Source organism: Aspergillus fijiensis (genome assembly GCF_003184825.1).
Source record: "Aspergillus fijiensis CBS 313.89 unplaced genomic scaffold BO72scaffold_125, whole genome shotgun sequence".
Lineage (NCBI taxonomy): Eukaryota > Fungi > Ascomycota > Eurotiomycetes > Eurotiales > Aspergillaceae > Aspergillus > Aspergillus fijiensis.
The window spans coordinates 23833-38107 of record NW_024469101.1 but is presented as its reverse complement, the minus strand read 5'-3'; the positions used below and the strand labels follow the sequence as shown (position 1 = coordinate 38107).

The following is a 14275-nucleotide window of genomic DNA, read 5'->3' as shown; positions in this document are numbered from 1 at the left end:
GGGGAAGTGAGTAAGAGCAGAGGAGAAGAAAGAGAGAGAGAGAGGTGGTGGTTTTCGGTCAACAGCTTCAGGGCGGGGTGGCGGGGCAAAGGAAGGATGGAGAACTGTTGAATTGCTTGCTCCTCCGTACCTGCCGGAACGTGAGAATCACACGGGCGGGGAGTAACAACGACCAAATTGTGAGCTACTGTACTATAGAGTAAGTAAGGTAAGTGACTTGGGATTGAGAGTAGTTGTTGGGACCGACGAATAACTCAGGAAGTTAATCAACTCGATGAAATTCAGGTTCGGCAAGATATAGAAAATTCAACCAATTCCAATGGTGTTCCTTCTTGGTGTTTCCTTACCGCATGGTGATGAGAAGGAGAAATTGCCGGTGAGGTGCCAGCCTGAGGCGAGCCATGATGACTCCCGCTCTATTCAACCATGACGTCGTCGTTGCCATATCCAACGGTTTCGCAAAGGGAAAAGGGAGGGAGGAAGACTGGAAGGATTGGAAAACACCATTCATTCATTCCGACCATCATCATGGATACTCCTCCAGGCTCCTTAGGTTAGAGGTGGTCCTCCCCCCAACCAACAGACAACAACCAACCGTCGGTCGAGTATCTTCTTTCGCGATAAGAGCAGAGGCCGGAACGAACGGCCTCATCTTATTCCTTTTCTACATGCCGTGCGGAACAAGGTTGGGCAGGAACAGTTAGTGGTCTTTATTGTCCTTCTGCTGTGCCCTTGTCTCTGTCTGCCCCCCACCCCTTCGTATTGTCTGTCCATCCTCGGCAGCCGCCACAGGGAAACCAATTCTTGATTTGAGGGAAAGCCGCCGGGATCCGCGTCGAGCGATGAAGACACCTCGAAATACCTCAACTGACAAGCATGTGAAATGATGTCAGCGTAACGCTCTGTCTGCCCACCTACTGCAGTACTGCAGCACTGCAGTGCAGCCTTCAAGCCCCTCCCCCCCTCCCCTTTCCCTCCCCACTGGATCTAGAGAGGCTTGCGATAATGATGATCCTGACACCACAACAACCTGTAAATGAGAATTATCGGTTCATACTATTGATCATGATCAGTAGACTAAGCCCTGCTGAGATACCTAATTAGCGATTTTGAACTAGCTCCTGCATCCAGCTCCAGTAAAAATGATAGGGCAGTAATAGTTTGATCCTGGTACTTGACCACTCCTATGATGAAGGCGTCCCAGGCATGCACGCGCGATTACGGCATCATGCAGACGCTGAGATCAAGTCTCAGTCAATAATAGTTAGTTAACTAGTCCTCGCATCTGATGACTGATCTAGTCGAATTGACTCTCGATCTCAGTCAGTTGGTTGCGGGTTAGGCTGAGGTCCCTGCGCCAGTAGAGCGCCTCTGGAGGGGGGGGAATGAACCCGGGGATTTGTCAATGCCCGTGTGTCACCATCGGCCACCGCTTCGAAGGCGTGCGTGCGACCATTCTGCAGCCGGGCGCATGCCTCGCACAATTGCCATGACATGTGCACATCATCCCAATCCTGGCAGTGCTGCTATCAGGCGGATGTAATTTTTAGGCTGCATTGGAGTCCCAGCAAAGACATTCAACCAACAGACAAGGAAATGAGGGTAGGTGTTGCAGCTCTGCAGGTTTCAACGCAATGATACTCAAGTAGATGAATTGAGTTATCCTATCTGTCGGTAGGACAAGAAGCAACACAATGACAATAATTGAGATCAGATAGCTTGGTAGGGGGCAGTTAGCAATCAGAACTGTAAGCCTGCCTTGCTTTGAGAAAAGCTGTGTTCATCATTATAGGGAAAGGGGGGGAAGATGATATCCCTAAAGCCTCCTGTAAGTGGCTAAGGTTCCATTACGGGCAATGGCTTCACAAGCGAACGATAAGTTAGTACGTAGACGCTAAGCCGGAATAAAAGAGTCGGCAGCCGGGTGCAGAGACTAGGACTCAAAATGCCTCACCGTCGATTTAGGGGGAGCATGAGGAAGATGTATAATTGGTATCTGGTCTTTGTTCTCCAATCGAACCGCGAACTGCGAACTTCATTTGCAAGGAAGGACTTTGAAGGAGCGTCTAAACCATCCGTGTTTTCGGTTGGCTTTCCTACTGCTCTTCCCCACTTCCACCATAATGAAAGTAGCCGCACTGAGTCGTTTAGCGAGGCCGTAGCGAATCTCAACTCGCTCCCTCCTAGCAAAACGCTCGCTTTTTACCTAGACAGACCCCCGAATCCACTCTGAGAAAGTTGGAAAATGGAGTGTACCCAAGACTCCGGGTAAAAATAAGAATTAGTGGCTCCGGAAAGGCATGGAGCACACAATCCATTCGACCACTAGCACCCGGGATACAGCAGCGATGACAATGATGGCGCAAAGAAGAGCGGAATTGAGTTCCGTAGAGGGAAAAGCGATGACGAAAACGTAAAAACAGTTGGGATGATATTTTGGACGAGGGAGATACTGGTGCAGTGCTGCGGTTGGACTGCTGGGATGGTTCCTGCCTAAAAACCATGACCTTAATTTCAATCATACGCAACCCCCTTCTATGCAAGGCGGTTGAAATTCAAAAGAATAATGGTTTGACAGCAACACATGATGGAACCCGATGAGCAGGGCGACTGGAGCAAGATCGTCCGCATCCTTCACATCCGAGTCTGACAGGACATTCTGAAACACTCGAGGTGGAGTCCCATTCCAAAAGACCGGCTCACAACTCACGAGTCACAACTCACGACTTACCGCATGCAACGACGACGCCGCCGCCGCTATTACGCACGAGCCCAAGGCCCGAAGTGTACCAGTAACTAGTACTAGGCACGAAGGGATCATCACAGTAACATGAATTGTTACTAATCCTCGGCCCAATTTTAGGAGGACCTGCTGAAGGCAATGGCGGAATCGACGAAGTTGAGATGATGAGACTAGACTTCCTCTGCCAATGGGAAGCAATGCCATCTGATATCTACAATTCCGATGAATTCGAGGCTTGGTTATCAGTCGTAGGTACTAGTCATCAGCGCGGGATTTACCGCCTGGTTGGACCGACGGGGTTGGCTGGGCGCGGGAGCCTGAGTTTCGATGACTACCTCATGTTCCACTGGTCGATGACGAGCAGAGCAAATCACTAAACTGGATTAATATCACTTTTATCATTGAAGGAAAAAGACTCTTTTCTTTTCTCTTAAGTCTCAAAATGCGGGCGGGGCCACCTGCTCCGCCCGGCTTCTGGTTCATAATTTCAATAGTACGTCGCCCTTCTGTGGACTATGTTGCCGTGACTAAGACAGCAGCAGCAGCAGGTGGAATGGAAGGAATGGAACGGAACGGGTGGAGTCTCCCAGCAGGCGGGAGCCGATACAGATTGATTGTCAGATATACCTCCCTCATAGGTTGAACCACTGATAGAAAGTAGGCCACGAGCTGTCCAGTCCCTGAAAGGGCAGAGAAAGAATGGCAGATCCGAGTCTGAACCATACCATTCTTGTGATCGCCCCCGTCTTGCACCCTTTGACTTCCCGCCCCCCTTCAACGTTGGTCATGACGACACGACCCTGGGTGTCGGTGCAGCAGAAAAAAACGAATGCAGACAATAGGGAGGGAGGGGTATGGAGGGGAAGAAGGGAGATTGATACATTAGACCAAGCCTCGATTAACTGCAAGTGAGTTATTGTGGCTTTTCTGCAGTTGAGATCAGGATCAGACACACTACGTAAGTAGTCGTAATTTATGACTGGGGGGGTGAGGGGAGGGGGGGAGGAGGGGTTCAAACAGAGATACTTATGAACATCATCATAGTCAACAATAATGCAAAGCAAAAGGTTTGTATAGTATGAAACCAAGTCCTAATTGGAGGTTGCCCAAGATGCGACCGAGTAACAGGGGTGGTGGAACGATCGAATCAACCTGGATGATAGATGATGAATGAGGTGAGTGATGATGCCACAGGGAAAGCACTCCAGAGAACTGGAAAAGACTCGCATCACCGGTTCGTTCCTCCATCCAGGAGCCTCCAACAGGGAAGGGAAAATTAAGCCTAGTTGTATATTTCAAAATTACACCTACGTAGTAAGTTGAAGTACTACTATTCGGTAGAATAACCAGCCAACCACTTGATAGGTAGGTAGTTAGTAGTCATGAGAGTCGGCTGCCGCTTCTCCGGTCCATCCAGGCAAGCGTTACTTGATGATTACCTAGTACTAGGTAGTTATTAAACACATCATTCCATCACCACCATCATCCATCCCTACATGGATTGCTGCATTGAAAAAGGACCCGAGCAGCTGCCTCACCCGAACAACAACACTTTAAATTATCCTCCTGTGGTTGACTGACACAGTGGAAAAAATCATCATCAAGTCTGAAACCCGATCCCCACATTCCGTGCAGCTGCTTTGAGCATCAGCTGCCTTATTCCTCATGCGTACGGTCTTGAGTTGTTAGCCTCATTATTTTGTTATTGTTATTGTTGTTATTATCGTTATTGTGGTGGTGGTGGTGGTGGTCATCTCCCTGGTTTCATCAGATTTGCACATCCTACCCCTGTCTTATCATTGGATTTTAATTTTCCTTACTCCGAGATTCGATTTTCGGTTTTTACCGTTTTACCTGAGGCAATCACTATAAATTACTACCACGTACTATTTTGCTTCCGCTAAACCAGACCGGTGCAATTACGGAGCGAAAGAAGTGGAGATCGATCTGACCCTGAGGACTTCCTTCCTTTGGCGCTGGGCTTTCTGGTCATATAGAGATATTTCCAGCAGCTACAGCCCAGCTGGAATTTGAGCTCCGAACTCCTTTTTCATCTTCTGATCACTACTCCAGTCGCTCTCATATACCTACCTACCTGTGCCACGACTCCAACCATCTACTCAGTTACCAACTGCTACTTACTAACAGCCACTACCTACTTACATCTATACCTCCCTTACTACCACTACCTACCTACCTATCGCAACTACCTTTGCAATCTATCTCGCCTCACCTCTGTGGTCTATTACTGCTGCCTAGGATTTCGCGGGGAAAGAGACCTTTGATCCGGTGGTCTCATTCTACCTACCATCGACTTCTGCGCATCGTTTCCCCCAATTTTCCGCCCGTTCAATTGACCGCCAGCCGGCACAGCCACTTCGCTCGAGTTCATCTAAATAACCGCCCTTCCGCCTTCATCTCTAATCACTGTTCCACGAGCAACGGAGTTTCTCGCCTCAACTGTTCGGCATAGGGCCGCCACAATCGGTCGGAGAAAAATGAGTTCGTCTTCTGTTCGAGTACAACACCCACCCACCGGAACTCCTAAAGGGGTCGTCGCTTCTCCCGCCAGTTCAAGTCCAACCTCCATGAACTTCGACATTGTCCGCTGTTCGAGATGTCAGCGCTCCATGAGCCTTGAGAACGAGTCATCCCCCGGTGTGGTTCGTTTTGGCATGAACTCCTACTACTGCAGCCGGTGTGCGTCCATGGTCGGCTTCATTCGTTGAAAGACGGAATCAATGGACCAACACTCGTGATTTCAATTCGGATGAACCAAACAACATCAACATGAACAGTGCTTTCGTCACCTACTCTAACCGCTTGTACCCGAATCAGAACCAGGCCACAAACCGACGTGAAATCGCTGGTCTTCCAATGTGTGCCTCTACCTTTATCCGCACGCTCGCTTCCACGGCACTGCTCGGGAATGCCGCCATTCAACCCAAATCACATATCCGCAATCCATTGAATTGGACCTGCATGGGTGCAGCCTGAGTGTTGACGATCTGTTTTCTGGGCCAGTCTGGGTGCCATGCGGCCTCAACGATCAATACTTCCGAAGAACATGGAAGAGCCTGCTGCTCACGCGCTTTGCCCGAACCCCCCCCCTCCCCCCCTGCATGAAGACTAAGGCAGATTTTCTGAGAAAATTGGAATCTTTTGGAAGCGATACTTTTGACAAGTCTCGCTCTGTGCTCTCGATCTGGAGAAGGAAAGATCTACAAGATTCCATCTGTTCCTTCCTAAGTCAAAGGATGGGGAATCGAATGGCGTCTGATGTCTGCGCATTGTTGTATTGCGCATTGTAACCCTTGGCCCAGGCATGTAGCATCTGGATCCCCACGTTCCAAGAATGTGTTATGTTTGTTCCATTCCGCAGCTTCAGGGTTCCAGGCCACGAGTTCTTGTGACCGAATACATTAGCCAGTCTTGTTTTGCATGTGTTGATAGCCCCCTTTGTATGTATGCAGGAAAGCTGCCAGTGAAACTCAACAAATGTTCTCCAATTAAGTGACATCGACAGCTTTACAATAGAACGCTTGCGTGTATTTTGCCATCAGCGACCGTAATTTGTTTTGATCTTGTGCTAACAAGCGCCGATCTCATTTGTATCGGTTGACCACAGTAAACGTAGCGTAGCACTCCACCACTACAAAAAGTAATCAGGAGAAATACCCGACCTACTTCGTCCTACTTGTCCCAATATAGTAGCTGCATGCCAAAGGTGCTTCGTGCTTGAGGCCTTGTCTTAATATTGTCTTCTCATAAGGTCTAAGCTGCAATAGCCCTTTCCCCCCGGAATTTGAACCCCGCGATATGGGGTAGCGAGGTAAACAATGGTCAATTACCTCAGACAGAATCAACATTAACATTGCGTATGCCTATGATACACACCGAACACAGTTCTTCCACTTTACTTGCCTTGAGGTGGTTATATTTAGACATCTTCAGCGTCTGCTCGACCTTTCCCCTTTCCTCTTTATTATTATTTTTTTTGGTGGTTTCCCCCTTCCCTTCGCACTTCCCCGCCCCGTCCAAGCAAAATCCGTCCGCCGCAGCACCCGCACATGCCCCGAGCCCACTCAACCATCCCCTCAAACTGACTAGCGCTGTCCCTCTCTATATGTGTGTGTGTGTGTCTTCTCTTCTCCCCTCCCGCTTTTTACTTTTTGGGTAGTGTCTTCCCATCACTGCATCGTCATCATGGATCAAACTAAGGTGGTCTATTTTAGCTCCAGCGCGATTTTTTCATGACTACAGTTCCCCTCCTCAAGCTAACAGAGAATCAAGACTAGCCTCTCCGCAAGATTGGGACTTGGTTTACATTGTTGTCCTGGCGGCCTATCACACTTTCACGACTTACTAGAGCTGGCTTGGTTGATTTCATTCTAGTCGCAGTAGTGGAGGTCCACTAGACTAGGCAGGCTCGAGTCGGATAACAGCTGGAGCTTCGCTATTATCCTCTTTCGCAAGGTCCCCCTTTGCCAAGGTCACCGTCGCGAAACGCGAATCCCCGCTGGCGTGCTTGCTTGCCAGGGGGGGGCGCGTGAAGCGTTTGTTCTTGTTAGTGACTTAGTATAGACCTCTTCCCGTCGTGCCCCTCCTTCTCGCTCTGTCGTCGGCCCGGTAGGTAACGATCCATGATGTACGGAGTACTCCGTAGTCTGTAAGTTATCTAATGGACAGTAAGTTAAAACAAACGACAGCGAGCTATAGAAAAGCCTCCAGCGATCCCCCGCCTTCCCTCCTCACCCCCTCCCCCTTGCAGCCCGAGAGGGGAACTTAGTCTGGTTTGTCGCGCACACATCTACGTAATATGTTGACTGAAATGATGTGATTATCATGCCTGATTGGTTCAAATCGGTTGGAATGGAAAGATGAAGTAGCTACTAGACACTGCTACATATCACCCGTACCACACACAGCATTAGATAGTCGGAAAGGTTAATCTCAACCTTGATGGAAAAAGAAAGAAGGTTTGGGATTGACCCAAGATAAACAATAGTTCATGCGATGTTCTTCGGGGAGATCATCTTCTTCCCGCCCCCGACATGGAGAAAAATCAACCAGACCAGAAACACTAGAAAGTCAAAATCGGGCAAATGAAGCAGAGAAAAATGACTTAACTCAATGCACTGTAGTTAACTACCGGGTGGACGCAGCGGAGTACTAAGTTGAGGGTCAACCAGTAAACCTACCATGAAATTCAAAAGTGTAAATTCCTATCTTGCTCAGTCCCGCCTACAGCTACTCCTAGTACCGTGGCTGCCTTCCCTTTGCAGTTGTCTATGGTTGTCAACCTTGGTCGGGTAAGTCGAGTATTTCGCTGTTCGCTGATCAGTGGGTCGGTGTTGAGTGACGCCGTGGTTTGGGGGTGGAGGTTGGTTTCATCGGTTGTCTGGTCTGCGACCTGCCTGTCTCCATGGTTCCACTCCGGCAAAGCTGTCACTTGCCTGGATAAGCAATTGCAAAAGAGGCCAAAAAAAAGGGGGTGAGAGGTGGATGTCTCTTCCATGACGATCCCAGTCCAGTTTAAGAAGGTGGTGACAATCTTTAGTTCATAGCATGGTCTCATCAATAGTCAAGGTAAGGCCAAGTCGTAGAACCATCGCGGAAGTGCTAAATAAACAATTGACAGACTCAAAGTATGATCTGCCATGTGCGCTCAGGAACGCGGACATGTCAAAAAGGAAAAGTCACACTTGACGGATGGCTTCTTTTCAGAGCTTCCTTGGACATGTGACCGATAATTTACCTTCTCATCTATGTTGTCACTGCACTAACTGTCGCAAGTCTTGCTGAAACTATTTCTTTCTTTCTTTTTTTTTTTTTTTACTTATTCCCCCCCCTCAATTTGGTGAAACTCTCACCTCGGTCGCCATTTACCTTTGTGAAAGCAGGCAGAACTTCTTCTACGAGTATGAGCGCCCTTTGCACGGAACCCAGAATCCCTGAAGGGTAATATGAGTTCGGATCGCTCATGCATCCCCCACGGACCCATAAAGCTCTTCATTAATAATTCCTCCCCAGTGCTGTGGACACGTGCGCGCAACATGAGTCGCCGTCTCTATTGTACGAAGCTGCGATTCTCAAAGCATGATCTGAAGGTTCCCGAGGAGAGAATACAGCACTGGAGAAACCGTGACACCATCGAAAGCTTGGTCCATGCGACCGTGGTTAAGGGCCTGACCTTGGGCACAGTCTGCGGCTCATCGCACCAGTTATGGGATACCTGTACTCCGTATATATATCGTCGAGGCTGGTGATATTCGAGGATGCATGATACGTCGCGCGAACCCGCCTCATTCGGACAAGCGCCTGCCTGGCCTTCCCCGTCTCTTCTAGACGAGTGATTGCTCTGCTAGCGGAAGATCTTACCAAGACTATGGGACCGTGGAGCAGAGCAGCCTGAGGGCGGATCTTGCCTATCGATCGATCGCTCCAACTATCGGTCCTTCCTTTGGGAAGTGGGGTTGGTTCCAATCCCTGTGAATCCCCATGTCGTTTGGTGACTAAATCATCCGTCCTGACTGGTGAGCTCAAGATGATGAGACCGGCTGGGACTACAAGGATATTTTGCGCAGGCTGACGTTTAGTCGAGTCGTAGTCGATGGCAAGGCATCTTGGCTTTCTCTTTGCGAGCTGAATCCGGCCCCGAAGCTCATATGAGCCTACTTCATTTTCTTCCTGTCGGTTTTAGGACCACCGTGACCGAATCCATCCTCCAACAAGGTCTTCATCGCTCCACACCAATCTGATTAACAAACTTGGGGGCGCGCGTGTGTCTGTATGTATGTGTGTGTACTGCAGCCCAGCTTTCCACACTTTGAGATCCCACTTCTCGAGGTTTCACCTCCTCAGGTCCGCTTTCCAATTCGGTGATGACGGACCGAAGACAGGTGATGACGGACCGAAGACAGGCATCTGCCGCCCGAGCGTTTGGTGTATCCTGACCCCGTCCCGAGCTGTCAGGCCTCAGACCCCTGCAGTGCGACCGTCGTGGAATGTATCCGGCGGTGACCGGAGCGACGAAAGTCGGAGGTGGCAGACGAAGCATCTGTGCATTGGGGGTGGCTGGGACAATGGGAGATTTGAGGAATATGACCCTTCAGATGCACCAGGGTCACCGCAGTTGGATCTCGATCGCCCGGCGACTGGGACCAGGGGCAACTTCGGCAGCCACAAGGACATCACGTCTGTGAATATTTCAACTGCCTCTTGTCAAAAGTGACCTTCATCTAATCGTTGCGACACTGTTTTGTCGCTTCCACGGGAATTGTCTTGGTTCCTGTATGACTTACACTGACTATAGGGACTCGCTCATGATGACCGCCGAATAACTTCCGTTTGCCATTGTCGCCCTTCAAGTAGATGGAATCCCGAGTTCCCTATTTTGGGGATACCTTAACAGATAGCCGAGACGACTAATATGACACAAAAACACCGCCACTGGACGAGTGCTCGTCTGCCAGACGAGGGAAAATATCAGACATGAGACAGGTCGGTCACTGACACAACCAGCTCCACCTAAGCCGGGGCTGAGGTTATCTGTATTGGCGTCAAGTCTGGAGAAGGCGAGAACTAGACCAAGAAGATGGAGAGGGGGGAAAAAAGCAAAAAGCAAAAGTTTTCAGGTTGACTCCGCTGAGGTATCTAGTCTATGGTGACTCCTGAGCGCTGGAGCCTTCGTGTCTGATCCGAGAGGACCATCCTGGTTTCGCAGACTTTATTGGCTGGAAAATGGCTTTTCGTCTTGCGTTTTTTACTTAGACTCTCCATGCAATCAGCCAGGACCAGACCATGCAGTGCTGTCTGGTGTCTGGTGGTGTCTACTGCGGTCTGCTGTCGGTGGCTGTCCTGGGATCTGGCGGTGTAATTGTAGATGTAAATGTGACAACCAAGTACTGTAATAAGCAGAGAACAACAATTGGAAAACTGTAGGGAGGAAGCAACAATACATTCCATTGTACTTTATTCCATTTGATTAGATTTTACTTTACTTAATTTTATTCCATTTAATTTCCTTCTGTTTCAGACTTTTCACTGACACTTCCTGAATACTTCATGTCATTGCTTCCTACCTCTCTGTGTTGACCTCCCTGACTTGTTACTTGTTACTTGTTACTTGTTACTTTTTGATATATCCATCCACCACAGTCGATCATGCATGACATATCATCCCCCCTCGTCCTTCCTGAACCTGACACATCTTCTTCCCCTTCCCAGTGCCCACACCTCCTCTCCCTCTCCCCCAAGCCTCTCAGCATCTTATCCACTCACACTTCTCGATTTCGAAGTACAAGAGACAGCTTTGGTTTCCAGCAATCAGAGAAAGATAACCCTTCCTTCATTCGTCAGCGGATGCATCCGTGCCTCTCGTTTATCCTCGCTGAGCGGATCTGACTTGCTCACTTCCGAGCTCCATCCCCATCTCCATGTCCATGGTATTTTTAGGTATCCCTCGCACTAGCGATCTGCTGCTGCTGCTCCTGCTACTGCTAACGTTACTTGATCTTTCGCGTGATTCTCTTCCTCTTTCTGCCCCCTTCCTGAATCTACCGTCACATTCGAACCTCGATTTCGCCGAAGCTGGTTACTTCTGCGTCAGTTTCGGTCTCAACGTCTCAGCTGTCTCTGGGTGGCGGGACGCCCTCCATGTAGGCAATCGATCGACCCTCCTCCGGCCCTTTGCTCGTATCGCTTTAAAATCGACGAAGGTGCAGTCACTCAGCTGGATCCTCCCGCTGCGGATCAGTGCTTCTTAAGCAGTCCGACCTCACTCGTTCATCTGTGCGACCGGAGCTTCCTGGAACCTAGAACGGTAAGCAGGCCCGCCTTGAGCACCTTCCAGCACTTATTTCTACGGCGAGGTCTCTGGGTTATTTCTGACCCGATACTGATCACTGATCACCATCTTCTGGATCAACAGAGTTCAACTCTATCATCACTTTCCCGCTGGGTTCCGAGCTTTGGCGCGGAGCCTGTCTGGGAACCAACCGGACGCAGCAAACCCGTGTGACTGGTCCCTCAAGTACCGACGGATCGATCTATACAACTACTAGGTATAATCGGAAGCCGTGACGGTGCTCCAATCACCACGACTGCACGATAACATGCCTGCACCAACGTCCTCGCGCGACAAAGGGCGAACGTCCAAGCAGGGAAGGTCGGATGAGGAGTTTGTCTTGTTCCTCCAGGGAGTAGGTTCCTCGACCGTGCTCGCTGCCTTCGTGTCTTGCTTATCTCTCCGTTGAACTAGATCCCAGCGCATTGCCGCTGGCAGGAGCTCAAAGACCTGGTCCGCCAAACAGCCCTACATATCCGACAGGCTGTAGTGTACGATGACCAGCATGGATTTCCAACCGGGCTAGGCCAGATCATCGTTAAGAACGAGGACGAAGCGTGGCGAACATATCGTGCGTACTTGAGCCTTCTCCATTGCCATCGAAGCCGGGTGACTGGTCAATAAACGTGCATGGACTGACACCGCGTTTCTCCAGAGAGGCTATCCACGACCGGCTGGGAGGGCCAAAGCCTCGTTGTGACACTAGCTCGGACCAGCTCGCCTACACGCCCGGTTGCTGGCCCGACGAAGAGTCCCACGTGTTTGATTCCTGCTAATTATATTGCGGGCTATTCGACGCCGCCGAGGGTCACGCAGAACATGGCCGTTCCTCCTTCCCCAATATCTCCTGAGTAAGTGGAAATAGCTAGGGTAGGCTGAGTCTGACTTGGTTTGTCGGCTGACACCGAACAGACCTGTCATCTCCACGAGTCCAACGTATCCGAATTCCGAATATGGCCCGGTGATTGACCTCATGAGTATACCTCATCAGCATCAGCCCTTCCTGCCTGTTTTCGCCGACCCAGTCACTCAGCACGCCATTCCTGCTATACCACAGTCTTCCGCCCCTCTCCGGCACAATTTCAGAGATGCTTTCGCTATACCCATCCTCCCCTCCTACCCATTCCCCGCTGTTCAGCCATTCGTCGAAGGCCCCATAAGCACGCGATTTGGCACCACAGCCGGACGACGAACCAATTTCCCCCGTAAACCTATTCACAACTACCATTCCGACAATGTGAACTTCACCTCGCAGGCCTATCACCAGCCCAGCAGCTCCGCGGGTCCCGCACACTTCTCACCACGTCGTACTATCTTTGTGCAAAACCTCAGCCCCGCAACGAGTGGCCTGGCACTGCGTGACCTCTTCCAGGCCTCAGGGGTCGCAATCGAGCAATGCGAGGTGCCGCTGGACACGGAATCTGGACGCTGCAGAGGCTTCGCGCGGGTCACCTTCCGAACTGCCGAGGAAGCCAAACGCACCATCGCCCTGTACAACGGCTGCACCTTCCTGGGGGCCAGGATCCGCGTGAAAATCGACAGGAGTATGCTTCAGAACACATCAAATGCCCCGCTAGACCCCGTCAATTTCACCAGAACTAGCATCAATACTAGCATAAGGAATCACAACCCCCTCCGCCAAAGCAATATGCAATTCAAACCGCCGACAAATACCTCTAAAGACCACCGCCGTGGCCCCCCAACGGAAGATACATCACTCAGCGAAGCCACAGCCCCAACAACCTCGAGGGATACCTCACCTCCAGCGTCCCCCTCGTCTTCCACTTCCACGGCCGTAAAACAGACCGACCGCTGTGGCCCACTGGTGGTCAACGGGTCTGGAACTGGACGCAGAGCTGTGGCGACCTAGTATCGCTCACTTAGGCAAGGTATTTGGTCCTACCTAGCCAGCATCCCCCCCCTATTCACCTCTCATTCGTGGTCTTAGAGCCGTGAAAGAATTGTCTGTCCGCGTGCCCATGAAATCTGGCAGACAATTGAAAGAGTGGAATGGGACGGACCCATTCCCTTTGGCGGCCCTTCTGACTCCAATGTAGATTTTGGTCCACGACTTGGAGGAGAGCGCCACATGTCTGTTGCATGTAACCTTCTTGTTTTCATGTTGGGGTTCTTCCAGTGTATTGTTTCCCTTCTTTTATTTTCATGGGGTGCAGGTAGATCAGTATAAGAAACTTAGATAGGCAGAGACGAAGGGTCTCCGAGGCGTTATGAGTTCGGACTTTGGCTGCTTCTTAGAGATGGTCTCTTTTTTATTTGTTTTTTCTCTTGACTATTTTTCTTGGAATATAGGGGATTTGCGCGATAGAAAAAGACTAATCTAAATACGTTTATCTCACCCATTGTTGCTGCGAGTTTGGATCAACTAAGCGGTTTCCCTTATTCCAAGGAACGCCTTGAATCTATATGTAATAGCATTATTTCCCTCGTTTCACTCAACAATGTGTCGTATCATCTATCAAATCTAATTCTGCGGGTCAACCCAACCCTGGCTGTCCTCAGCATCAGGAAGTGAGTTGAAGGAAACACAAGGATCACATGAGGATTTATCCCATATGCAATGTGAGAGAATAATTCCTCCATGTCACCATCATAATCATCATCGTCATCATCAATAATAAAAAAAACAAATCATCGTTTCATGGTCCCTTCATCATAGGGTTATA

The 14275-nt window shown here is 49.9% G+C and overlaps 3 protein-coding genes across 3 annotated transcripts; all 3 read left to right on the top strand.

Moving 5' to 3' along the window:
- Positions 1-5241: 5241 nt before the first annotated feature.
- Positions 5242-5472, top strand: BO72DRAFT_393212 (uncharacterized protein; the record flags this gene model as incomplete). The annotated part of the gene is made up of 1 exon (XM_040941931.1): positions 5242-5472. One exon carries the CDS (start codon positions 5242-5244, stop codon positions 5470-5472), a length of 231 nt encoding a protein of 76 aa, XP_040794948.1.
- Positions 5473-8799: 3327 nt separating this feature from the next.
- On the top strand, positions 8800-10086 carry BO72DRAFT_502401 (uncharacterized protein; the record flags this gene model as incomplete). Its single annotated transcript, XM_040949066.1, has 3 exons — positions 8800-8980; positions 9646-9940; positions 10059-10086. 3 exons carry the CDS (start codon positions 8800-8802, stop codon positions 10084-10086), a joined length of 504 nt encoding a protein of 167 aa, XP_040794947.1.
- Positions 10087-11868: 1782 nt separating this feature from the next.
- Positions 11869-13134, top strand: BO72DRAFT_344855 (RNA-binding domain-containing protein; the record flags this gene model as incomplete). Its single annotated transcript, XM_040940651.1, has 4 exons — positions 11869-11946; positions 12006-12162; positions 12247-12442; positions 12504-13134. Coding segments are annotated over 4 exons (1062 nt in total), but the record flags the coding sequence as incomplete, so codon positions are not given.
- Positions 13135-14275: the final 1141 nt, after the last annotated feature.